A 26,160-nucleotide genomic window follows, 5' to 3' on the forward strand; every position below is an offset into this window, starting at 1 on the left:
AAAGGACCCGAGGCTGCCTTCGTTAATCGCTGCGCTGGGAAGTAAGAAGAGCTGCTGGGAGGGGAGAAAACCACTATCAGAGTCTGGGAAGCTGCTGGGCAGGGGAAAAAAGGGACAGCTGCTACTGGAGAGGGAGAAGGAGAAGGAGAGATGCTTCTGGAAGGGGAGGAGGGAAAGGAATCTGAGAAGCTGCTGGGTAAGGAAAAAAAGGGACAGCTGCTACTGGAGAGGGAGAAGGAGAGATGCTTCTGGGAGGGGAGGAGGGAAAGGAATCTGGGAAGCTGCTGGGCAAGGAAAAAAAAGGACAGCTGCTACTGGAGAGGCAGAAGGAGAGATGCTGCTGGGAGGGGAGGAGGGAAAGGAATCTGGGAAGCTGCTGGGCAAGGAAAAAAAGGGACAGCTGCTACTGGAGAGGGAGAAGGAGAGATGTTTCTGGGAGGGGAGGAGGGAAAGGAATCTGGGAAGCTGCTGGGCAAGGAAAAAAAGGAACAGCTGCTACTGGAGAGGGAGAAGGAGAGATGCTGCTGGGAGGGGAGGGAAGAGAATTACTGCTGGACAGGAGGAGGAGGGAAGGGAGAATGAAAAAAGGAAGGAAACAGCTGGCAGAGAGATTAGAGGAGGGGAAGGGGAGACACAGGCATGAGAAAGTAGAGAGATTGATGATAGGAAGGGGTCAGCAGAAAAATAAGCAGAGAGGGACAACGATGATAGATCTGGTGTAGGAGAGATAAAAATGAAGAGAGCAGTGAAGCTGGAATGAATCATGTAAAAAGGAGAGAGGGGGCACAAGCTGGATGGAAAGGGGAGAGGGGCATAGAAAGAAGACAGATACCATATGAAAGGGGGGAGAGGAAAGACAGTGGATGGAAGGGGCAGATGCTGGATTGAAGAGACAGAGAGGGCAGATGCTGGAAGGAAGAGAGTGAAAAGAAGATTGAAAGCAGAAACCAGAGACGACAAAAGGTAGAAAAAAATAATTTTATTTCTATTTTGTGATTAGAATATATCAGATTTGAAATATATATCCTGCTAGAGCTGGTGTTAGACATAACTGGGGACTGCAAAGCCCAGGCAGTGCTTCTTTAGCTTCCAGCTGGCTTAGGGCGCTCTCTGACCAGGGGGCAGTTGCCCTAGTTGCACTCCCCTAAAACTATTCCTGTCATGTGTGACTGCAGTATTCTGTTAGCATGATATTTCTGTGTAGCATTCTGTAATAATTTGGCTTGTTCAGTTTTCTTGATAGTAGAGGGGATATATGTGAAGGGGAGGGGAGACAGGGGTTTTGTTGATCCTGATCTGAATTATTTGTATTTATAAAATGACAATTGTACAGAATATTGTTTCTTTTTATACTTTAATAAAATACATTCAATATAAAATCATAACTGAGGCTTGTGTGGATGGGATCAGATGATTTGTGGGGACCGACTCGTGGAGATGGGGCGGAAACGGGGTTTTTAAATTTTAGTCCTAGTAGTTTGCCGGTCCACAAAATAATTCTTTTTTTTCTGCCGGTCCACGGGTGTAAAAAGGTTGAAGAACACTGACCTAGACTACCGCAACTCCCTCTACTGTGGTGCCACAGCTAAAGCATCTGCAAGTGCTCCAAAATTCAGTGACAAGGTTGATCTTCCAATCCCACCGCTTTGAAAGGGCTAACCAATTGCTACTCAAACTGCACTGGCTACCTGTGAAAAACAGAATTCACTATAAGTTAGCCTGTATGATTCACAAGTCCATCTTCGGAGAAAACTCCAGCAGACTAGTGGCCAGCATTCTGGCCTTACACACCTTCCTTAACTCAAGGACCACACAATGATTTAAGATACCATTTCCTTCCTCTCAAGGAGTACATCAGAAGAGGATGCTTAACTCCACCTTCAAGTTCCTAGGGCCACGTATCTGGAACAGTCTACCTGCCTATCTGTAATGATTACCCAAGCATTGCCTATTCAGGAAAAAACATATCTCTTCCCCTAGTAGACTCAACTCTCCCTAGCCCTCTTCATCCCACAGACTGCCATCCTTAAACTAACCTGGCAATATTAAACTCGCTTATCAATAACACTATATGTAACTCATCTTGCTGTAAAGCCACAATGATTCCCTGTTGAAAATTGCAGAATAGAAGAAGTATTGTATTGTATTATGGGGCAATTATCCAGAACAGCCTTTATCTGCACTTTGCTTTGAACAGGATAGTCTAATGTTGAAAATCCAAGAGCCACCAGGAAAAGTGACACAAATTTCCACGAAGATACATGACAAAAGCAAAATGAGCGGGAATAAAGGAGATGCTTCCAAATGGGATCTTTATTGATAGGGAGTCACTGAGTAAAAAGACTCAACGCTGCAGCATTCAAATCCAAGGTAAATGCCTACTTTTTAGAAACTGCTTTCAACTTTTAGTTCACACTTGCTGCTGTCAGATACCTGTACCCATTGAATCATTTCCTCTACCAGAATCTCCCCAACTCTATGATGTCCTGCCTGTCCAAACTAGATTGTAAGCTCTTCTGAGCAGGGACTGTCTATGCTATGTTAAATGGACAGCGCTGCATATGCCTTTCAGCGCTATAAGCAGCAAGTGCAGCTCTTAGCTCTTAAATTAAGATATGCTATACATTCTCTCTCTCCTAATTTGCTCTTGTGGAAAGCAGAGCCCCCCCCCCCCCTCCCCGTATCATTTCTGGTTCAGCAGTTTCCTTCCCTCCTGTCTTTAACTTCTCTTCCCGCTGTCCGAAGTTTCCTATTTCAGCCTTATTTACATATCTACTCGATTAGCTTCTGCATGTTCTTCCTTCCAAGCACAGCGACTTCCTTCCTTAGATTTAGCTCAGAATCATCCACTGCAGTTCCTTTCCCTGTTCATTGTTTCCACATGAGCTCACAGGCTGTTCTTTCCCATTCAACCCTGCCTGAACCCGAGAGATATAAATTAAGTTAGACCTAAAGGAAAGTGGAGAGGAAATTGCTGGAGGCTGCAGTGCGACAGTAATAAATGATGAATGTCACGACCCTTCTGGGTGGCTGAGATCTTTAACCTACTTTCCTTCTATGAAAGTGCCTTCTGAAATCATCCATCACCAGTTATATGAGGGTAAATCAAAAAGTAAAAGCAAAATGCATTTAATGGCTTTAATAGAAGTAACTGTGAGCAATTGAACATATATTACTTTTCCACATAGTTCCCGCGCACGACGACACATTTGTTGTATCGTTCAACTAGCTTCTGCATTCCTACAGAGAAGTTTTTCAGCTGCTCCTGAAGCCAGGTGAGCTCCGCTTCCTTTACTGCATCATGCTTTGTTTTTCTCTCCGGGTCCCAGTGATGCACCCATGTCTCGTCGCCAATGACAATTCTCTCCAGAATACTTGAACCATCTCAGGAACTGGGTTGCAACCTTCACATGCTGTTGCTTGTGTAAATCAGTAAGCCGTTTGGGGAACCCAGCGTGCACAGATTTTCCTATATCTCATCATGCATTAATGCAAATGCAGATCCATAGCTTATATCCAAATTTACAGTCAATTGAGACACCATTATCCATCTGTCTTCTTTAATCAAGGCATCTGCCCTGACAATGTGCTCATATGTGTGCGATGTTGATGGGTGGCCAGAACGACTTTCATCAGTTACACCTGCTCTTCCCGCTTTACCCATAAATCTTTAATTGATTCATGGTGCTACGTCCATACTGTAGCTAAAAAGTGTTATTTTACTTTGCAAAGTGCCAATTTGAAGCATCATAATGCTATGTTTTGATATTGTTTCAGATCATTGCTTGAACCATGTCGATGAAAAGTGTGGAATTTTCAAGTGTGGCGCTTCTATTCCTGCAGAAGAAAACTCCAAAGGAAATCCATGAATGTATGATGCAAACATTTGAGTGGCAAATGCCTATCATATTCCATAGTGAAGAAGTGGTGTGCAAACATTCAGTGTAAAGCTTTTGAGGCCGAAGATGCAGCAAAGGTCTGGGAGGCCTCAAACGGTGTCAGCTCCTGAAATTGTTGACCAGGTCCATGACCTGATTTTTGTCAGATCTTAATTGGTTTTTAACAGCACCGTCAATTACTGCACTGTTAATTGCCAATTAAAACACTTAGGCACAGTTCAGGCACCATTTTGAGAATCAGGGCCTAATTCTTTAGCATATTCTAACTCAGATCTGAATCTGGTCATATTAAACTTGGTTTTCCTACATAATTTTAACAGTTGAAAGAGCACAGGAACACTTAATCCAAGGTTTGACAGCTCTGAGTGATTAAACACAGGATAGGAATGTTTCATTTACCCATCACCCCAGCTGTAGGCAGCATTGTGAGGCACAAGGCCAAGTTAAATAACCAGCTAAGAAACTGAATTTTTTTAAAATCCAAGTGTAGGATTTATTGCACTGCACAGTATGTATTTATTATTATAACTTATATGCATACATTATATATTATAATTGTTAAATATTGCTATGAATGGTTTAATTTGATTTTATTGAGATGCTTCGTTGAAGAACATTTTAGGCCTAATATTCAAAGGGACTTAACTGGGCAGGAGAGGTTCCTGTCCAGTTAACCCACTAAGTGAGCTAGCAGCAGATATTCAGTGTCATGGTCTACTAACCAGTCCTCTAACCAGGTTGGCAATGTTAGGGGTGGAGCATGAACCTTGATGGCTGGTGGTGATTTTCAGTTTGCTAATCAGGTAACTGCCGAAAGTTAACACAGCAAAACAGCTGTTCTAAATTTTAGGTGGCAAGTTTTCAAGTGATGAAGATGTTAAGGAAGCTGTGATGTCCTGGTTTGAAGGTCAGATAGAAAAATTATTTTCAAACGGGTTAAAGTCATTGCAGGAAAAGTAGATGAATGGATGGAGTAACTTTTTTTTTTTTTTAACTCGTTTCTTTCCTGAGGTAAATAAATTATTGAACATCCCTCATACATAAAACACTTTCCTTGCTTCAAGTGAAAGCTAGGAAAAGGGCCTCGCAATGTACCTGGCATTAATTTTTGGAAGTGCACAACCTTTCCAAAAAGAGTATGTGCTGTTTCTGAAAGAGCAAACAACATAAATAAGAGTTTTACAAGGCTTCTTAAAATGATAGTATGGAACTTAAATTCTGGTTTAAAATCTGATGAATATACGTGTAACAATCAGTGAAATATGAAGATATTTCACAGAAAGGTGGTTCCATGAAAACAAACAACACAAACCTTTTGCTGTGAGCTTAGATGGAAGGAGACTAACAGTTCAATGTAACCTTATGTCCTGTGGGCGCTTCTATATTTAACTACAGCCTAACTGTGGTGTCTGACTTCTCAATGTCTGCTGAAAGGAATGGGCATATAGTGAACATTTCAACTATTCTGGTATAAGCAGTGAGGGGCTCTTGAACGTGTGCCCACTTCATAAATGTCTTCCTGTGGAAACTAATGAACAAGTGTCACAGAAGAGACACTGCGAGAACCTTGGACAGTAAGAAGATACTCTCCCGAGTAAGGAGAGTGAGCAAGGGCCAGCTGGCACCATATTCTTAAAGAGCAAGTCTTAAAGCCTATTCTTCGCCCATCAACACTGAAAAGCTAGTCTAAACTAGGACGCAGACACAGTGCTAATATCCATCGGATAACTGGATAAGTAGCAACAGCCTTGGTAAGTCATGGGTACAGAATCGAGCAAAACGCTTACTATTTTAACAGAGAGCAGAAGCACGCAGAGGAAGGATATCTGATGGCACAGGAGAGGGAAGAGATAAGAGGAAGAAAATCTGGTGGTACAGGGGGAGGGTGAGAAGAAGGAAAGATGGGGAGGAGCACATGCATAGTGAGGGGAGAAGATGAAATTGCAAATGGAGGAAGGGAGAGATGGTGCATGGAGGGGGATAGAGAAATTTGACACAGGGCACAAGGAAGGGAGAGAGGTGTTGGACATGGGGATAGATAAGAGGGAGAGATACACAGGAGGTGGAAAGGGAGGAGGGAGATATTGGATCCAGGAGAATGAAGTGGAGAGATGCACAGAATTCTGCCAGGAGTAAACAGAGGTAGAAAGGGGTGAGAGGGAAAAATGTTGGCTATGGTGGTGGACAGGAAACAGGACAGATGGAAGGGGATGCAAGGGGGAGAAATGTTGGACATAGTGATGGAGGGAGAGATGTGGCATGTTGCTGGAGAGGTGTGATAGAAGGAGAAATGGGCCTGGGGCTGGTGGGCAAAGGTAAAAAATGCTGTACATGATCCGGAGGATGAGGAAAAATGTTTGATGTGGCAGTTTAGGTAGTGAGAGAGATGCACACTGGATCTCTCTCTTTCCCCACCCCCTTTGCAGAAAGGGAGGAAATGAGAGGACAGTGAGAGAGAGGGAGACATGTTGTCAATGTGGGTGGAGAAAAGAGGAAGAAAATTGGACACATGGAGGGACAGAGAGATGTTGATTGGGGAAGGGAAAGCAATGTTACTTACCGTAACAGTTGTTATCCAGGGACAGCAGGCAACTATTCTCACTAGTGGGTGACGTCATCCGACAGAGCCCCGATGCGGACGTCTCACAAGCATACTTGCTTGTAGAAACTTTAGAAGTTTCAAGTCGCCCACACCGCGCATGCGCGAGTGCCTTCCTGCCCGATGCACCGGGTATGTCTCCTCAGTTCAGATAGCTAGCAGAGAAGCCAACCCAGGGGAGGTGGGTGGGACGTGAGAATAGCTGCCTGCGTTCCCTGGATAACAACTGTTACGGTAAGTAACATTGCTTTATCCCAAGACAAGCAGGCAGGTATTCTCACTAGTGGGTGACCTCCAAGCTAACCACAATGGGATGGTGGGAGAGTTGGCAACTTAGGAGAATAAATTTTGTAATACCGTTTGGCCAAACTGTCCATCCTGTCTGGAGAAAGTATCCAGACAATAATGAGAAGTGAAGGTATGAACCGAGGACCAAGTAGCAGCCTTACAAATTTCCTCAATCGGTGTCGATCTGAGGAAGGCTACAGAGGCTGCCATTGCTCTGACCTTATGGGCTGTGACTTTACTGTGAAGGGGTCATCCAGCCTGAGCATAGCAGAAAGAGATACAAGCCGCCATCCAGTTGGAGATGGTACGCTTAGAAATAGGGCGTCCCAACTTGTTTGGATCAAAGGAGATGAAAAGTTGAGGAGCAGTTCTGTGGCTTGGTGCGTTCCAGGTAGAAAGCCAAAGCACACTTACAGTCCAGAGTATGAAGAGATGATTCTTCAGAGTGAGAATGAGGCTTTGGAAAAAAAACTGGAAGAACAATGGATTGATTCAGATGAAATTCCAAGACCACTTTGGGGAGGAATTTGGGATGGGTGTGAAGGACCACCTTGTCATGATGAAACACTGTAAAAGGGGGATCCGCAACCAAAGCTTGAAGCTCACTGACTCGATGAGCAGAAGTGAGGCCAATGAGAAACACCACTTTCCAAGTGAGATACTTCAGAGGAGCCTTGTTAAGAGGTTCAAATGGAGGCTTCATAAGCTGAGAAAGAACAATATTGAGGTCCCAAACCACTGGAGGCGGTTTGAGGGCAGGGTTGATATGAAAAAGTCCTTTCATGAATCTGGAAACCACAGGATGAGCAGAAAGAGGTTTCCCTTGAAGAGGCTGATGGAAAACAGCAATCGCACTCAAATGGACTCGGATCGATGTAGACTTAAGGCCAGAATGAGATAAGTGCAACAGATAGTCCAACACAGAGGATAAGGAGGCATGTTGAGGCTCCTTATGATGAGAAAAACACCGCAGAAAATCTAGTCCACTTTTGGGAATAGCATTGTCTGGTAGCAGGCTTCCGTGAAGCTTCCAAAACATCCCTCACAGCTTGGGAAAACTGAAGGGGGGTTACGTTGAGAGGAACCAAGCTGTCAGGTGTAGCGACTGCAGGTTGGGATGAAGCAGAGATCCCTGATGCTGCGTAAGAAGCAGAGATGGAAACACTGGTAGAAGGAAGGGCTCCCTGCTGCTCAGCTGAAGTAGAAGGGAGTACCAGGGTTGTCTGGGCCACCGAGGAGCAATCAGAATCATGGTGGCCCGGTCGGACCTGAGCTTGACCAGAGTCTTTTGAGAGGAAACGGAGTAAACGCATACAGAGATTCCTCCAGTCCAGAAGAAAAGCATCTGCCTCGAGGCGGTGAGGAGTGTAGATCCTGGAGCAGAACTGAGGCAATTTGAAGTTGTGGGGGGCTGCAAAGAGGTCTATCTGAGGCGTTCCCCACAGAGAGAAGATGTGATGAAGGGGCGTGGAATGGAGAGTCCATCCGTGAGACTGTAGAAGACAACTCAAGTTGTCCGCCAAGGCATTGTCCGCCCCCTGAATGTAGACAGCTTTGAGGAAGGTGTTGTGGCGAATTGCCCAATCCCAGACTTTCAGAGCTTCCTGACAGAGGGAGGCCAATCCCGTGCCTCCCTATTTGTTGACATAATACATGGCGACCTGGTTGTCCGTGCGAATGAGAACCACCATGTCGTGAAGGAGATGCTGAAAAGCATTGAGAGCATTGAAAATCGCTTGAGTACCAGTAGATTGATGTGACACAGGCGGTCCGCACCGGTCCAATAGCCTTGAGTGTGCAGACCATCCAGATGAGCCCCCCCAAGCATAGGTCGAGTCGGTCGTGAGAACCTTCTGATGGGGAGGCATGTGAAACAGCAAGCCTCTGGAGAGATTGGAAGAGAGCATCCACCAGCGAAGAGACTGTCAGAGCAGGAGTGACCTGGATGTGGCGAGTCAGAGGGTCGGATACCTGCATCCATTGATGTGCCAGGGTCCACTGAGGAATTCCGAGGTGAAGTCTGGCAAAAGGAGTCACGTGTACTGAAGAGGCCATGTGGCCCAGAAAAACCATCATGTGTTTAACCGAGATGGATGGGCGAGAGGACACTGAATGACAAAGACGAAGAAGAGCATCCAGTCATTGCGGAGGAAGGAATGCCCTGAGTCGAACGGCATCCAGAACAGCTCCTATGAAGGGAAAAGTCAGGGAAGGTAGCAGATGGGATTTTGGAAAGTTGATCTCAAACCCCAGACTCTGCAGGAACCAGATTGTCCTTCGGGTCGCCTGGACGACTCCCTGAGAAGTGGAATCCTTGATGAGCCAGTCGTTGAGGTAGGGAAACACCTGGAGACCGTGGTTCCTGAGTGTTGCGGCCACTACAACCAGGCACTTGGTGAAGACTCTGGGAGACGAAGACAGGCCGAAAGGAAGCACTCGGTATTGAAGATGAAGATGTCCCACCCGAAATCTGAGGTATTGTCAGGAGGCCGGATGGATGGGAATATGAGTGTAGGCCTCCTTGAGATCCAGAGAGCATAACCAGTCATTCTGCTCGAGGAGGGGATAGAGAGAAGCCAAAGTTAACATGCGAAACTTCTCTTTGACCAGAAACTTGTTGAGCACCCTGAGGTCCAAAATAGGACGCAGATCGCCCGTCTTCTTCTGAACAAGGAAGTACCGGGAGTAAAAACCCTTGTTCCGTTGGTCCAGAGGGACCGGCTCGACAGCCCGAAGCCGGAGCAAAGCCTGAGCTTCCTGAAGAAGAAGGGCGGTCTGGGTTAAGTTGGAAGGATACTCTCTTGGAGGATGTTCCGGAGGAACTTGATGGAACTGAATAGAGTATCCCTCCCTTATGATGGAAAGGACCCAGAGGTCAGTGGTGATAGTCGTCCATCGATGGTAAAAATGATGGCGGCGACCTCCGATGGGAAAAACAGGGGAGGGCAGAACGATGGCAGTTATGCTCTCTACGAGACAGTCAAAAAAGGCTGAGGAGCCTTGGGGACAGCAGAAGTTGGTTTTTGCTGCTGCTTCGGTGTATGCTGTCTCTTAACAGGCTGACGGATGGTAAGTGCCTGTTTCGGTGGGTAACGCCACTGGTAGACCAAAGGCAGGCGTGATGGACGAGGAGCAAGCTTGGGCTTCGGACGGAGAATTGACTGGAAAGACTTCTCGTGGCCCGACAGCTTCTTGGTTGCCGCCTCGATGGACTCATCGAAGAGGTCGGCTCCAGCACACGGGACGTTAGCCAGCCTGTCCTGAAGATATGGGTCCATATCGATAGTCCTGAAACACCTAGGCGTCGCATAGCCACCGAACAAGCAGCAGCCCTCGCCGAGAGCTCAAAAGCGTCGTAAGAAGACTGCATCATCTGGAGCCGCAGTTGAGACAATGAAGCTAGAACCTCCTGTACTCAAAGCGAGCTTGCGAGTCCAAATAGGGCAGAAACTTTTGCAGAACTGAGAGGAAAAACTCGAAGTAGGTGGCAAAATGAAAACTATAATTCAGGACTCGAGAAGCCATCATCGAGTTCTGGTAGATGCGCCTGCCAAATCTGTCCATGGTCTTGCCCTCCCGGCCAGGTGGAACGGTAGCATAGACCTGGGAGGGGTGAGACCGTTTCAATGAGGATTCCACCAGGAGAGACTGATGAGAGAGCTGGGCCCCATCGAATCCCTTATGGTGGACTGTGCGGTACCTGGCATCCAATTTCCCCGGAACAGCTGGGATGGAGTAAGGTGTATCAAAACAGCGCATGAAGGTCTGGTCCAGCAGCTTATGCAGAGGAAGCCGGAGGGACTCAGCAGGCGGTTGAGGGAGATGCATTGTCTCCAAATATTCCTTGGAAAATTTGGACCCCGTGAACAGGGTAATGTCCAGATCAACAGCCATCTGTCGGAGGAAAGAGGAGAAAGACAGCTGGTCAGCCAGAGCAGGGCCCCGAGAAGAACTCGAGAACGACGAAGCTTCCGGATCCAACGAGGCCAGGGATCGGCAGGAAGAAAAAGATCCCAAGGTGTCCTCCAGCTCCGGCATAGGAGGAAGTGAAGACTCCGGAGGCAAATAGTCGAGGAAAGGCTGCTTCTGACGAGGCGAGGCATGCCTCGAGGAATGCCTCGAAGAATGCCTTGAATGATGGCCAGAACTGTGCCTGGAAGTAGGCCTCGACCGTCGAGGCGAACGAGGCACCGTCAAGGCTTCCAGCGAGTGGATAGGGCTGGAGGCGGTGGATCGAAGCAGAGGTGGTTGGGTAGAAGCACCTCGAGGCACCCGCCAAGCCTCGAGGCTCGGCATCGAGGGCAACAGGTCCGGAGGAGGCCCTCGCAGAGACTAGGCTCCTGGCATCGAGGGAATCAGTTCCAACAGAGGCACTCGCAAAGACTCTGCTCCTTGCATCGAGTGAATCGGTTCTAATGGAGGCATGGGCAAAGACTCTGCTCCTTGTGATGCATGCATCGATGCCAGACCAGACACTCGCAGAGACTCGGCTCCCTGCAGCGAAAGTGTACGACGTGGAGGCACCAGAGGCAGCTCGACCTCGCAGGAGGCCCCTGCATGCCCAGGCTGGATTTGGGAGAGAAGCTTCGGCCCCATAGTGGTAAAGAGCTCAATGAACAGCTTCTCCAGCAAGGTCTGGAACGAAGCCGACAAGGAGGGATCCGCATCCGCAATGGGACCTCCTGCACGGACATCGGGATCCCTGGCGCCCAGGTGCTTGGACTTAGATGCCTTGGGCACCTTGAGCACCACAGGGGGAATGGGCTGCTTTGCTACCTGACCTGAGGCAGAGGAAGGCACCGCAGCAGGCAGCGGAGTCGAAGCCGGCACAAACGAAGCAGGCTTGAGGAGACTCGGGGCCGCAGAGGTGGAAGATGGAAGAGTCGAGGCGGAAGTCGAAGGTTTGGCGCTCTTCGATGAGGTCAGCTCCGACGAAGCCTTCATGCTGAACAGCGACTCCCACAAGATGCAGCGACACTTGAACGCACGTGCTGTAAGAGTGGAGCAAGGCCGGCACGATTTTGGAAGGTGTTGAAGCCCGAGACACTGAAGACAGTGTCAATGAGGGTCCGTCAGCGAAATCGCATGCTGGCACTTGACACACTTCTTAAAACCGGTGATAGGCCGGGACATAGGCTGAAAAAGCTCCGTCGCTAGATCGAAGCCGCGGGGCTGCGGCCACGTGGCTTGCCCGGTCGAATGGAAGGAAAAATGTTTGGTGTTTTTTTTTTTTTGAAAAACAAGAAAACACGATGAAAATCAACGATTATGAGTAAAAAGAACCCAAAACCGCGGACTTAGAAGGCACAAGTGAAGTTACTTCGCGCAGAGAGTCGAATACGGACTTCTCGGCTTCGCGGAAAAGTAAAAACTGAGGAGACACACCCGGTGCATCAGGCGGGAAGGCACTCGCGCATGCGCAGTGTGGGCGACTCGAAACTTCTAAAGTTTCTACAAGCAAGTATGCTTGTGAGACGTCCGCATCGGGGCTCCGTCGGATGACGTCACCCACTAGTGAGAATACCTGCTTGCTTGTCCTGGGATAATGAGGTCTGGACGAGAGGAAGCATGTAAGAGGCAGAAAGAAAAATACTGGATGCAAAGTCAGAAGGAAGTGCAACCAGAGACTCATGAAATCACCAGATAACAAAGGGAGGAAAAATTATTTTATTTTCAATTTAGTGATTGCAATGTGTCAGTTTTGAGAATTTATATCTGCTGTCTATATTTTGCACTATATTTTTCTAGAGTTGTTAAAGAGGTGACATTGCATATTTTAAAGTCCATCTGCCTTGACTTCTTTGAATATAAATGATAATTAACATTTTCTCTGCGTAGTGAGTGTTGTGTTTTTTAAATTGTGTGGTTACCATTATGTATTAATAAGATTATCTTGTGTGTATATGATCATACCCAACACTCTGGTAGGGGGTAGACAAAAAAAAAACATTTAGATCTCTCAAGCATCGCATTTCTTTGCTTTGGGATTAGACCACCATCCTTCTTTCCCACTACTTGAAAGCTACCTCAGAAGAAATATTCACATGAGTTATTTTAGATCTACTTTATGGTGGAGCATCATTCTTTAGTTATTTTGTGAAGAAAAATCAATCTTCCTATCCATTTTGCTTCTTCTACTGGGTCTGTCTCATTCTTAAAAAGCCAAGTGCCCAAGATTAAAAAACAAAAACAAAAAACCAGCAAACCAAAAACCTAGCACCTGGCTTTTAAAGCTTCCATGTGGCTTCAAACACTTTCACATACAATAGGACATACATCTTTGTGCATCTTTTCTTCCCTAGTGGTTAAGTGCAGCAATCTGTATGTAAAGTGTATGTATAGCGCTACCAAGATGTACGCAGCATTGTACAGAGTCAAAAGAGCTTACAATCTAAATAGACAAAGACAAACAGGATGTCATGGATACAGTTAAGGGGAACGGTTAATCTGCTGGCTGGGTTGGAGAACAGTGGGGAGTCAGGTTATGGATTGAAGGCTGGATCAAAAATGTGGGCTTTCAATCTGCTGTTAAGCAAGGTAAAGGAAGGGGCTTGGCAGACAAACTCGGGTAATTTATTCCAGGCATAGGGGGCAGCTAGATGAAAGGAACAAAGTCTGGAATTTGCAGTGGAGGAGAAGAGTACAGCTAAAAGCAGCTTATATGAGGAACGGAGTTCTCTGGGAGGTGTATGAGAGAGAAGAGAGGAGAGATATTGAGGGGCAGCAGAATGAACACACTTGTAGGTCAGCAATAGGAGCTTGAACTGTATGCGAAGGCGGATAAGGAGCCAGTGGAAGTTGCATGAGTGTAGCGAGGTTGGTAGAAGATGAGTCGTGCAGCAGAGTTTTTTGCATAGATTGCAGCGGGGAGAGGTGGCACTGCGGGAGCCATACGAGGTCTTGGCAAAGGAAATGCAGAGTTCAAATGTCCCTGATAAGACCGAAGAAACACAAGTTTCATTTCTCAGACTCCAGCACAGCAGCAAAAAGGTTGGTAACAGTCTGTGAACTTAAAGTAAAATAAGACTAGACATGATCCAGTGGTTGTGGTAAGAGCAGATAGCGTAGAAGGTTTTAAGAAAGGTTTGGACAATTTCCTGGAGGAAAAGACCATAGTCTGTCATTGAGAAAGACCTGGGGAAAGCCACTGCTTGCCCTGGATCTGTAGCATGGAATGTTGCTACCCTTTGGGGTTCTGGAATCTTTTGTTACCCTTTGGGGTTCCAGAACCTTGGTACTGTTTAGCATTCTGAATGGAAAGTTGCTACTCTTTGGTTTTGGCCAGGTACTAGGGATCTGGATTGGCCACCGTGAGAACAGGCTACTGGGCTTGATGGACCATTGTTCTGACCCAATAAGGCTATTCTTATGCTCTTAATAACTAGTACATAGCTGCCATACTCTTAATTGCTACATTACTCTCATATTACCTAAAAGCTAACAGTTACTGCTTATTTTATGCATCTTAAATATTAAGTGCGTCGCCTGAAACAGAAATTTTACTCTGCCACTCCACAAGCTGTTTAGGTTCCTTAAGAATTGCAGAAGCATCGAAGGAAGTGGTCACTACATGGTGAATAGCAATGCCTACTTTAAAACACTACTGCTTGGATGTGAAAGCTTTAGTACAGAACACAAATACCCCTTTGAAGTTTTAGAATTTAGCACAAAAGGTTTAATTTATTTAATTTTTTTAGATCCAGTCCTCCCACAAAGAGCTCAGGACAGGTTAGTTTTACATTCACAGTGTTACAATATAGGGTTTACATACAGTGTGTGTTGCAATATATCTTCATATAGGATTACTTACTGATGCTGGTGAAGGTTCGAGGGAGTCACTAGGCAAAAAGGTAGGTTTTTACAGCTTTTCTAAAGTTAAAAAGTCCTTTAAGGGCTTTGATATGAAGAGGTAGGCTGTTTCAGAGGTCAGGAAAGAAATGGGAATAGGATCGTTTCCGGGCTGTTTGCAAGGGCTTTATACAAACTACAAACAATAAGGGCTTCAACTGAACAATACTAATACTTTACTGTTGAAAAAGGATTGAAGACAAGACTAGAGATGTCCAAAGAAAATAGGTTAAATGGTGTGTCTCACGACTCTGCTTTATTCATTCAATATTGCAATTCACTCAATGACTCGACATGCATGTGTTTCAGTCCAAACGGCCTGTATCAGGACAGCAATTATGCACAGGCCACGCCATACAACAAGCGTGTAAAAAGTTTGTACTGCACTCCAATTTAGAAGCTCAAGAAGGAATCCTTGGCAGTCGCGAGAAGCTTCTAAAAAGTGTGTGTCTGTGATCAGACTTGTGGAGGTGATTCCCCTGTTCTGTCCGCTTGTGTGAAAAAGGATTGAAACCACAGCGAGAGCAAACAATCTGCAACGGTAGCAGGTAGGGAAAAAAAGCATCAGAATAAAGTGTCCCCTAGTCCTAGTATTTTTGGACAGAGTGAACAAGCAATTCACATCTACCCTTTCCACTCCACTGATTATTATATAGACTTCTATCATATCATCCCTGAGCCGTCTCTTCTCCAAGCTAGAGTCCTAGCCGCTTTAGCCTCTCCTCATAGGGAAGATGACCCATCCCTTTTATCATTTTTGTCGCTCATCTCTGTACCTTTTCTAATTCCACTATATCTTTTTTGAGATACGGTGTCCAGAACTGCATACAGTATTTAAGGTGCAGCCGTACCATACAGCGATAGAAAGACATAACATTTTTCATCTTTGTTTTCTATTCCTTTCTTGATAATTCCTAACATTTTATTTGCTTTCTTACCAGCTGCCACACATTGAGCTGAGGGTTATCCTTTTGGCCAAATGTGAGAAATGCTTTTAACAACTCTCTGCTGCTGGAGGCAATAGTACAACTATGCTCCATATTATATGCCAAAAAAGATCCAGCTTACAAGAGCTGCCTGCATGTAACCTTACACCACCTACTTGCAAACGAACAGGTCTGGTTCCATTTTTTTTTAAAGCAAGAAAGATTGAACATGAAATTTTTATTTAAATGTCCAAAAGTGTCATTCTACATAACTCCGGTTTGGCGGAGTCAGCAATCTCTGAAATGAACTGAACCAAAATTAACAGCTCTTTTATAAAGAGATTTTTTAAAAAGCATAAAGACTACTACATCTTAAGTTCAAACCCATCTTACAAAAGCTGGAAAGCAATTAGAATTTCACTGTAATCCACTTACATTTAACACAATTTAAAAAAAAAAAAAATTTAAACCCCCAGGTTCAGGATTAGATTGAATTCCAAATGCAGTGTTTTAAAACTATATCCAGATATCACTGTTGCCAAAAGCCATCCAGTCACCACAGCTATTCAGCACCTGTATCAAAATAACTACTGGTAGTTATCCAGGTACCAGTAAGTGAATGCTGGTGGTCCCCGAGTATCATCAGGCAAACCTGGTACTACCTGAGTGATTTTGAATAATACTACGCAGATAATGCCATTAAAAATCCAGGTATGACTGCTCTTATCCAGGTATGTGCCACTGAATATCTGAACATATATTTTTAAGTTTAGTTGTTTAAGGATAGTGAAATACAAAGTGAGGTTTTATTACAAGCAAAAAATCAATTCAGCAAGGCAGAAATTCATCCAAGTGTGCCACTTAAGATTCCACCCTGAAGTCCCTCAGTTAGTTACACCCAGGTGTATTCAAGCCGTTTCTTTTTATTTTTCTCCAAAGATTTTAAAATGTGTTTGTCTCAGGTGTACATCATTTCTGCCATGTGGGACATTTTCTTTGGAATATACAAGTAATATTCCATGTATCCTGCAAGATCCTCAATAGTCACGTCATCCACTGAGGCCCTGGCTTGTTCTGAACAAGAGCGTGGGGATCCCGACATCCCTGTGCTTGAGTTCTGAGTTCGGTTTTGTAAAGTCTGCGACTCCATCATTGTTTTCTCACATTCAGATATCATATCCCGTAGCCCAGAAAAGGAGTACACTTCTATCTCTTGCCAAGGCTTGCACTGGCATTCTTTGCTGCTGCAAGGACACTTTCTTGATTCAGCCAGAGTAGACACAGACTGGAAATCTAAAGAACTGCTTGCTTTCGGACTTTCTTTGGAGGACAATGGAATGGCAGAATTTTCTGAAACTGGTTCTGTAGATGAGGATTTCAATCGCTCAGTATCAAACTTCCTGTAAACGTTTACACCAGGAGCAGAATTACATTGCTCATTTGTACAGAATTCAGGTTGGACTGAATTGCATAGGCCAAGGCTACCATCTGGCATTTCTGACTGACATTTGTGTTTTAGCTGGGCAGGGCAGGCAGACACTTTTGTACTGCAGTGTGTAAATCTAGGAGGATGCAGAACTGGCGACTTGGAACGTCTTCTACGCTGGTTTCTTGTTGTACCTCTTGAAGTCTTTCTTGTTGATCTATTGATAACATAAAAAAACAACAACATAAAAATCCATTTCTATACTGCAATACCGTTAAGTTCAATGCAGTTTACAAAAAAAGAATAAACATGCAATTGGATGAAATACATTAATTACCCAAAAATCTAGTAAACAAATAAGTTTAATTGTTTCCTAAAATGTTGATAAGAGCTGGAGGTCAGTATCATAGATTTGAGATCCTTATCCCATCGTGCTGCTTGGTACGAATAAAGACGCTGATATTTCTTATACTGGCAACTCTTAATAGATGGAAAAACAGAGCAAATAGAGATATGATAAAAGGTATTTAAACTATGTTACCAGATTACTACAAACAAATGTCACATGATGATGAATTATTGTATAATATGAAGCGTGAAAGGGAGGGGAATTTTCTGGAGAAAATATCTAAAATGAATACTGTTCTCTGCAGGAAGCTGTGATTTGGGAAATGTTTCTCTTTTAGATGGCAATAGTTCTAAATGTTAATGTGGTATTACAGATAGATTAAATGCCGATACAACATTAAGGATGGTGCAAAGGCAGAAAAGATATAAATAGGGAACCTGGGTCAGTCGGGCATTTAGAAAAAAAGTCTGAAAATTTACTTGATTTCCCAATTATAACTCTGCTTTTAGATCTCTTTCTACTCAGCTTAGGAGATTCCCCATTCTGATAAATGAGAAGGGATGACCGTAATAGGTGTTTGTAATTTGATGGGAATGCATTTCTGGTTATATTTATAGTTATTTGCTTTTGCCTGTATTTATTGTATATGTTTTCCTTTTAGTTTTGATTATGATAGCTAGTGGGTGGTATATCTTTTTTTAATTTCTTGCTGTTGTAAACTGAAGTGGGCTGTTTTCTTGTAAAACTCGTAAATTAGATAATTATTTAATTAACAGAAAAGATATGCAATTAAAGTCCACATGCACGGTTCATATTTCACAGAGCTGTGCAGATGCCATATTCTCTCTCTCAACCACCATATTGAAAAACTTGGCTTTCAATACAGGCTCAACAATTCTTTATAGCAATGTCGTCATTAAGTATTGCCTCTCAGTAAAAAAAAACCCCCCACAAAAAAACCAACACAAAACACATCACCATTATTCCAAACGTGATAAAATACTGTTTCTAAACAGGTTCTCAAGACATAAGCAAAGAAAACATGATGGCAATCTTTTTTCATAGCTATCATTTGCATTACCTAACTACAGTTTTAACACTTCAAAGCTAGTCATCATCTCAACAAAAAAAAAATTACAGGTCTAATATAGAAAGCGATTTAAACGGTCAAGAGAGACTCCTGGCCATCTAAACTGCTTGGTCGCAATCAACCAGCAATATTCAGGGCACTTAACTGGACAGTGTAACTGAATATTGCCCTCCCCCCCAAAAAAAGGGCTAACCCCCTAACTGGCGAGGTTGGAGGCAGGCCAGAGATCGGCTGGAGTATGGCCCTAGCTGGTTAGCAGCGATATGCAGGCCATTAACTGGCTAGGTAAGCACAAAGTTAGGTCAGCCTATTTTCTGTCCTAACTTTATGCACCAAGTTTAACCCAACACCAGTCTGAATTTAGCCAGTTAAACTCACATCAGGTCTGATGGCCACTCCCTAAAGAAAACAGAAAGCTGCTCCAGTAGGATTTCTCAGGCCTACCTCGAGATGTCCCTGGTGGCTTTGGGGGGGGGGGGGGGGGGGAGGAGGGGGAACTGGGCAATAATGTTAGAGGTTGCAGCAGACATTCTAGATGGCGAGCCTGATTTCAGACTAGACCACCAGGGACATCTCCAGGTAGGCTGGAGGGAGAGACATCAGGCCACCAGACTTTTTTCAATGCAGGTCTTGGCATAAATTCCGGCAGCCACCATAGGGACAATTAGGTCCAGATATTCAGAGCCAGAGGCTGGGCATAACCCAGCACTAAAAAGAGCCAGGGATCATTCAGCTGACTGATTCCAGCTGAATACTATCCTGCACTTTTAACTACACAACTATCATTGAACCTGCAATCTATTTAAGTTCATGGCTCTCGACTCTTTCCGAGGCACAGCTAACTCCTGCTTTAGGATATCTAGAAAGAATGTACAAGACAACTGCATACATAGGCAAACCAGTGAAGGTAAATCTATCAGAGGGTAGGTGAAGAACCAACTGAATGGATTATGCTGCAATTTCAGATTGAAGGCTTGAAGAATTTAGTAAATGGACTTTAGGCAATGAAAAATATTTTATAAGAACCATTTAAAATATTATGATTACTACAGTGTGTTAAATAATACAAATGAGCCTAGACAGGAGAAGTGTCCCGACTAGTTGCACTGCTTGACATAGAAAAGTAGAGTCTACTTCAGTTTGTGTCTTACCCATGCCAGCCTTCTTTAGACGCACTCAACAGCTTAGCTTTGGCTTCCTCAACAGCTGCTCTGACCACAGTTTGTTGACCACTTTCACCAACACAAAGATGTGCTGTAGATCTGAACAGTGAAAACAAAAACCAGAAGAAAAACCAAAAATGAACTTCACCTCAAAACTTTATTAAATGAACTAGTTCTTTTTCTTCCTCTTAAGGGACACTTTGTACAGCAACTGACTAGAAGTAAAACCAAACCTGTGCTCCCAAATAATATTTCTTAGTATAAACAGTTTTTATTGAACATAAAGAGAAAAGTACAAGAAATACAGCAAAAGGCACAGTAGTTGTTCAAAATACAATTGTAAAACCCCCAACATAGTTCCCCCCCCCTTCATCAACATTGGTAACAAGGAAATTTACAGCAAGTAACAGGAAAGGCAAAGAGACATCAAATATCCCACAACGGACAATCGGGAAGGTCCCAAACAATATCCAAAAGAAGAGGAAAAGCATGATAATCAGGGCCCTGGACTCTGATGGGCCCCGAAAGACTCAAAAAAGGGGACCTCCCCTCCCCCAAATAATATTTTCTAAATCATAACATTTATTAAGCTGAGTGAAGCTTTACCATCTGGAAATATAGCACAGTTTTTATCTCTAAAAGGTAGGAGTGTAGCCTCCTTGAGATCTAGAGAGCAAAGCTAGTCATTTTTCTCCAAAAGTGGTTAACAGGGTTACCAGAAAGACCATTCTGAACTTCTACTATATTAAGTATTTGTTGAGACCACAAAGATCTAGGATTAGACCAGTGTCTCTCAAACTGTGTGACAAGGCACAGTGATGTGTCCTGAAGAGATTCCAGAATTTTAGTTTATTTAAAAAAATTATTTTCATAAGTATACACTAGAATAGATGACATGTACGTCACTTATGCAAGAGTCTGCCAATGTTATGAGCATCTGTGTGTGTAAGAATACAACAACCCAGATAAACATCATTATTTGATATGATTGGTCCTTGAAAACTAACGGCAAGTAAATTTTAGTTTTATTTTTTATGCAGTAGTTATCCTAACTTGAGCAATAAAGCAATCAAGGCTTTGCTACCATTTGAATCTCATCTTTTTGAACTTGGATTTTCAGCTCTGATAGAAATTAAATTGAAAAAAAAAAAAGAGAACGACTACAGATGGTGGATGATAAAATGCGTGTTTGCTTGTCGACTATCGAGCCATGTTGTGTTAATTTGCACTCAAAAACAAGTACATCCATCGCATTATTCTATTTTAGTTTCCTCGTTGTTATAATTACCTATATATAGCTTAAAGAACGTTAAATAAATAACGCTCAAATTTAATTTTTTTGTTAGTCTTGCAATTTCATAATTTCAATTATAATATGCCATGAAAAACATTTGCTGAATTTAGCGTGCCAAGAAAAAAACATTTGCTCCATTTAGTGCCAAAGCTAAAAAAGTTTGAGAAACACTGGATTAAACGAAGACCTCCATTCTTCAGTATTAAGAAATACTTGGGACTTAAATCCTTGGCACCTCTCCTGCAGAGGAACTTGTTCTATTGCATTGAGCTGGAAAAGGGCTGAGAGCTCTTGGTGAAGAATAGTCTATTGGAAATTGAAAGAAGACCGTCTTGGAGGATGGTTTGGAGGAGTGTTTAGATGAAGAGCTCAGCTGAGAGCTGTGGACATTGAGAGGATGAATAGTGAGGTAAATCGGAGTCTTATTCCTTGATGTCCTCTGTCTGAAATAGGGAGCATCAAGATATCTGATGATGCGAGCGTCAAGCCTGACATTAAGAAGTGTGTTGACAAACTGAGTAGCACAACTATATCTCTCAATGCCGCTCTCTCTTCTTAATAAATTGCTTTAGTCAAACTATAAGGGCTTCAGACATGCCATTTGGTTACCACACAATTTTTTGTGTTTGCTTGGTTGCCAAAATTCTTCTCACTGGCTATGGCTTCGTCACTAGCCCCTACTCAATATGTTTCACAATTTTTTTTTTTTTTTTTAAAGTGCTTCATTATATCTCAAACTTATTAAAGTGCTTAATGTCAATAACTTAACCGTTATAAAAACTGGTTAAAATTTATCTTACTATATTCTTTTTCTTGATGATCTTATCTCATCGGGAAAGGGACCTGTCATATCCGACATGTTTCAGCGACAGGCTGCTTCAAGAAAAGGTCCCCCCTTTACAACTTATTCTGCATCATCCCAATCCACATAGAAGAAGCCTACAAAAAGGCGATATACCAGTCCCAATCCCTTTTCCTTTTCTCTATGACAACTGTCAGACCTGGGCGACAGCACAAGCAAAAATTATGTAATGTAGCATGATTCTCTTATGCACTTTGAGTGTCATGCAATTTTCTTATTGGATTTCCTGAAGGCCCTGCTCAAGGTTCAACCTCCACTATCTTATTTTATGCCATACTACTTACCCTTCTGCATCCACTCTTAGCTTTTTGAAAGCTGTTTGAAGATGGTCATCTTCGGCATCTTTAGTTTCCGATTCCATCATTAGGTTATTAAAGCTGTACCAATTACTCCTAAAGCAAAAAAAAAACCAAAAAAAAAAAACATACAAAACATCTGGGTATGTTAACGGTAAAGGCAACAATGTATTACAGGTCAGGTCTGTGAATACACATAAGCCGTGTTAGTTATTGGCTTTGTGACTGTTGAAAGTTGCAGATTATAAGGGAAGATTAGGTGCTTACCTTGATCATTGTTCTAGTAAATAGCCACAACATCCCTGAACTCTTGGGTAAGCAATCCTTTCTAAATTATGTAAACTAAGGAAAGAAGGGCGATTTAAATCCAATAAATATCTCAAACACAACCCCACACAGAACAAACGAACCTGCTCAGCAACGCTACAAGGCTTAAGCATACATACACCCAACCATCCACAGCAAGAGAAACACTCAATCAAACAGAAAACAAAAAAAGAAGTGGAGAAAAAGCCTCAGTTCAGCTTCATTTGGCAAAAAACTCCATTTCACATACACTCCTACACAAACAAACCGGTAGGGTGAAGAAAGCACTGTAATAGCTTGCAAAGTCAATGTTCAAAAGCACCAGGGGTACATAACCCCACACGTGAAAAAAATGTGGCAACAGGGCCCAAAGGCACAGTGATCCGAAATCATAGCATTAGGCCAAAAAACCACTTAGCTGCCAAAGTCCATCAGATATGTCTCAATCCAGCGTAGTAACACAGCAGCTAGAGTACCCAACGGGGAATCTCCCGTTTCACCAGTTCTTGCTGCGTCAGGGGTATCCACACGGCTTCATCTGCCAGTCCACGGATCCTTCGGTGCTCCTCTAGTACACCCACCACGTCATGAATCACAAAAAAGGTGCAGGAAAAACAGTAAAGCACACACGCTGAAAAAGCAGCACAAACTCCTCCTCTTGCTGACATCCACCAATCCAGTAACCTTCAGGACCCAAAGAAAGCTGCCCACTCAATCCGGGCATTCAAGCCATCAGGCTGCACCGATTTTAACAGATAGATCCACCTTTGCTCCTTCTGCCACAGGAGACGTCTCCAGTTACCACGGCGAGTGGAATAAACCACCTGCTCAATCGCAGTACATTGTAAAGATCCAAAATCATGACAGAACTCCAGACAGTGTGCTACCAGAGGCTCCTCTATACGCCGAGTGTTCAAGCAAGATCTATGCTCAATCAATCTGATCTTCAGCTGTCGATATGTGTGTCCCACGTATATTTTCAAACAGGGACAAACAATAATATATATCACCCCTTCTGTCAAACATGAGGTGAACCGACGTAGTTTAAACACCCGACCAGTCTGAGGATGTAGCCTCCCTATACACCTCCATTCCCCAAGATGAGGGACACATACTAATTACTCTGATACCCAAAGATCAAAAAACCTCAACAGCACTAACAACCAATTACAGACCCATAGCAAGCATTCCCCTTTTCACAAAGCTACAGGAAGGCTTGGTCAACCTACAACTAACAGACTACCTAGACAAATTTAACCCCCTCAGTGAACACCAATCAGGCTTCAGGAAAGGATACAGCACAGAAACAGTCATAGCTTCCATACTAAACCACCTCTATGATCTTTTCAGCAAAGGCGAAAGCGCACTGATTCTGCAACTTGACCTCAGCAGTGCGTTCGACCTAGTAGACCACGAAATCATGCTACTATGCCTTGACGCAATAGGAATCTCAGGAAAGGTAATGAAATGGTTCCAATATTTCCTAACAAATAGATCCTATCGAGTAACCAGCAACGGAAACTACTCCAACCCATGGAAAAACCCGTCGGGGTGCCCCAAAGCTCCCCTCTTTCTCCCACATTATTCAACATCTACCTCGCATCCCTAGGTCACCTATTACAAAAATTAAACTTAATACACTATATATAGGCAGATAATATATCCATCCTAATCCCCTTAAATGACATCACAAATGAAACTACAGATAACCTCTCGCAAACAATGACAGAAATTGAAAAGTGGACCACCAGCTTCAAACTAAAACTAAACGCAGAGAAAGCACAGTTACTTACCGTAACAGGTGTTATCCAGGGACAGCAGGCAGATATTCTCACATGTGGGTGACGTCATCTACGGAGCCCCAGCGCGGACAGCTTTTCAAGCAAACTTGATTGAAGTTTCAAGTTTGCTACACTGCACCACGCATGTGCATGCCTTCTCGCCCACTAGAGGGCGCATCCCACCTCGTGGTCCTCAGTTCCATAACTAGCAAAGAAGCCATCCCCGGGGAGGCGGGCAGGTTGTGAGAATATCTGCCTGCTGTCCCTGGATAACACCTGTTACGGTAAGTAACTGTGCTTTATCCCAGGACAAGCAGGCAGCATATTCTCACATGTGGGTGACCTCCAAGCCAACCAAAAAAGGGCAGATGGGAGGATGACAATTTAGGAAAACAGATTACGTAACACCGACTGGCCAAACCGGCCGTCGCTTCTGGACAAAGTGTCCAGACAGTAGTGGGAGGTGAACGTATGAACCGAAGACCAAGTGGCAGCTTTACATATGTCCTCCACAGGAGTAGAGCGGAGGAAAGCAACAGAAGCTGCCATCGCCCGGACCTTATGCCCCGTGACTCGACCCGGGAGCGTAAGCCCAGCTTGAGCGTAACAAAAAGAAATACAAGCTGCCAACCAGTTGGACAAGGTGCGCTTGGAAACGGGATGTCCTAAACGATTAGGATCAAAGGACAAAAACAATTGAGGAACCTTCCGATGAGACCTGGTACGTTGGAGATAAAAAGCCAACGCCCCTCTTACAGTCAAGCGTGTGAAGCGCCGTCTCGCCCGGATGGGAGTGGGGCTTAGGAAAGAACACAGGAAGAACAATGGATTGATTGAGGTGGAAATCAGACACAACCTTAGGTAAGAATTTAGGATGGGTGCGGAGAACCACCTTGTCATGATGAAATACAGTAAAAGGTGGGTCCGCAACCAAAGCCTGAAGCTCACTAATCCGACGAGCAGATGTGAGCGCAATCAGAAAAACCACCTTCCAAATGAGAAATTTAAGGTGAGACTTGTCGATAGGCTCAAAGGGAGGTTTCATCAGTTGAGCTAAGACAACATTCAAATCCCACATCACCGGAGGAGGTTTGAGAGGGGGACAAACATTGACTAGACCCTTCATGAAACGAGTCGCCAGAGGATGAAGCGACAGAGAACGTCCTTCCAAGTGATGATGGAAAGCTGAAATGGCACTGAGATGCACCCGAACGGAAGTCGTCTTCAGGCCCGAATTAGACAGATGCAACAAGTAGTCCAGCACCGAAGACACCGGGACCGAAATCGGGTCCAGATGATGCGAGGAACACCAGGAGGAAAACCTGGTCCATTTCTGGAAATAACAAAGCCTGGTCGAAACTTTGCGCGAAGCTTCCAAAACTTCCCTTACAGACCGAGAAACAGGAACCGAGGTCAAGGCGAGAGGAACCAAGCGGTCAGATGTAAAGACCGAAGATTGGGATGCAACAGTGAACCCCGACTCTGAGAAAGCAGAGAGGGAAACACTGGCAGAAGCAGAGGGTCCCTGACACTAGAGTTGAAGAAGTAGGGAGAACCAGTGTTGACGAGGCCATCGAGGCGCAATGAGAATCATAGTGGCTCTGGATGATTTGAGATGAACCAACGTCCTCAAGATTAGAGGGAAAGGAGGAAACGCATAAAGGAACTTCCCTCCCCAGTCGAGAAGAAAGGCATCGGCCTCGAGACGGTCCGGGGAGTACATCCGAGAACAAAATAGGGGCAGTTTGTGAGTCTCCGGGGAGGCAAACAGATCCACCTGAGGAGTCCCCCAGCGGTCGAAGACCTCGCGTAGAACCCGGGAGTTCAACGCCCATTCGTGCGGCTGGAGAAGACGACTGAGTTTGTCGGCCAGACAATTTTTCTCTCCCTGAATGTAAACCGCCCGCAGGAAGATGTTCTGGGAGACCGCCCATTCCCAAAGACGCAAGGCTTCCTGACATAGGGCCCAAGAGCCCATCCCACCTTGCTTGTTCACATAATACATGGCCACCTGGTTGTCCGTACGCACGAGG

At 44.3% G+C, this 26,160-nt stretch overlaps 1 protein-coding gene across 2 annotated transcripts in view; it reads right to left on the reverse strand.

The window, feature by feature from the left end:
• Positions 1-15,781: 15,781 nt before the first annotated feature.
• The window catches only part of OSER1 (oxidative stress responsive serine rich 1), a 32,301-nt gene continuing 21,922 nt past the window's right edge, over positions 15,782-26,160 (reverse strand). For both annotated transcript variants that reach the window (XM_033914926.1, XM_033914925.1), the window contains 3 exons: positions 22,029-22,136; positions 19,577-19,687; positions 15,782-17,203 (listed from right to left, as the gene is read on the reverse strand). In XM_033914926.1, the coding sequence (XP_033770817.1) occupies positions 16,519-17,203; positions 19,577-19,687; positions 22,029-22,108 (876 nt within the window). In that variant the 5' untranslated portion in view covers positions 22,109-22,136 and the 3' untranslated portion in view covers positions 15,782-16,518. The remainder of the gene's footprint in view (positions 17,204-19,576; positions 19,688-22,028; positions 22,137-26,160) is intronic.

This window comes from Geotrypetes seraphini, chromosome 11 (genome assembly GCF_902459505.1).
Source record: "Geotrypetes seraphini chromosome 11, aGeoSer1.1, whole genome shotgun sequence".
NCBI lineage: Eukaryota > Metazoa > Chordata > Amphibia > Gymnophiona > Dermophiidae > Geotrypetes > Geotrypetes seraphini.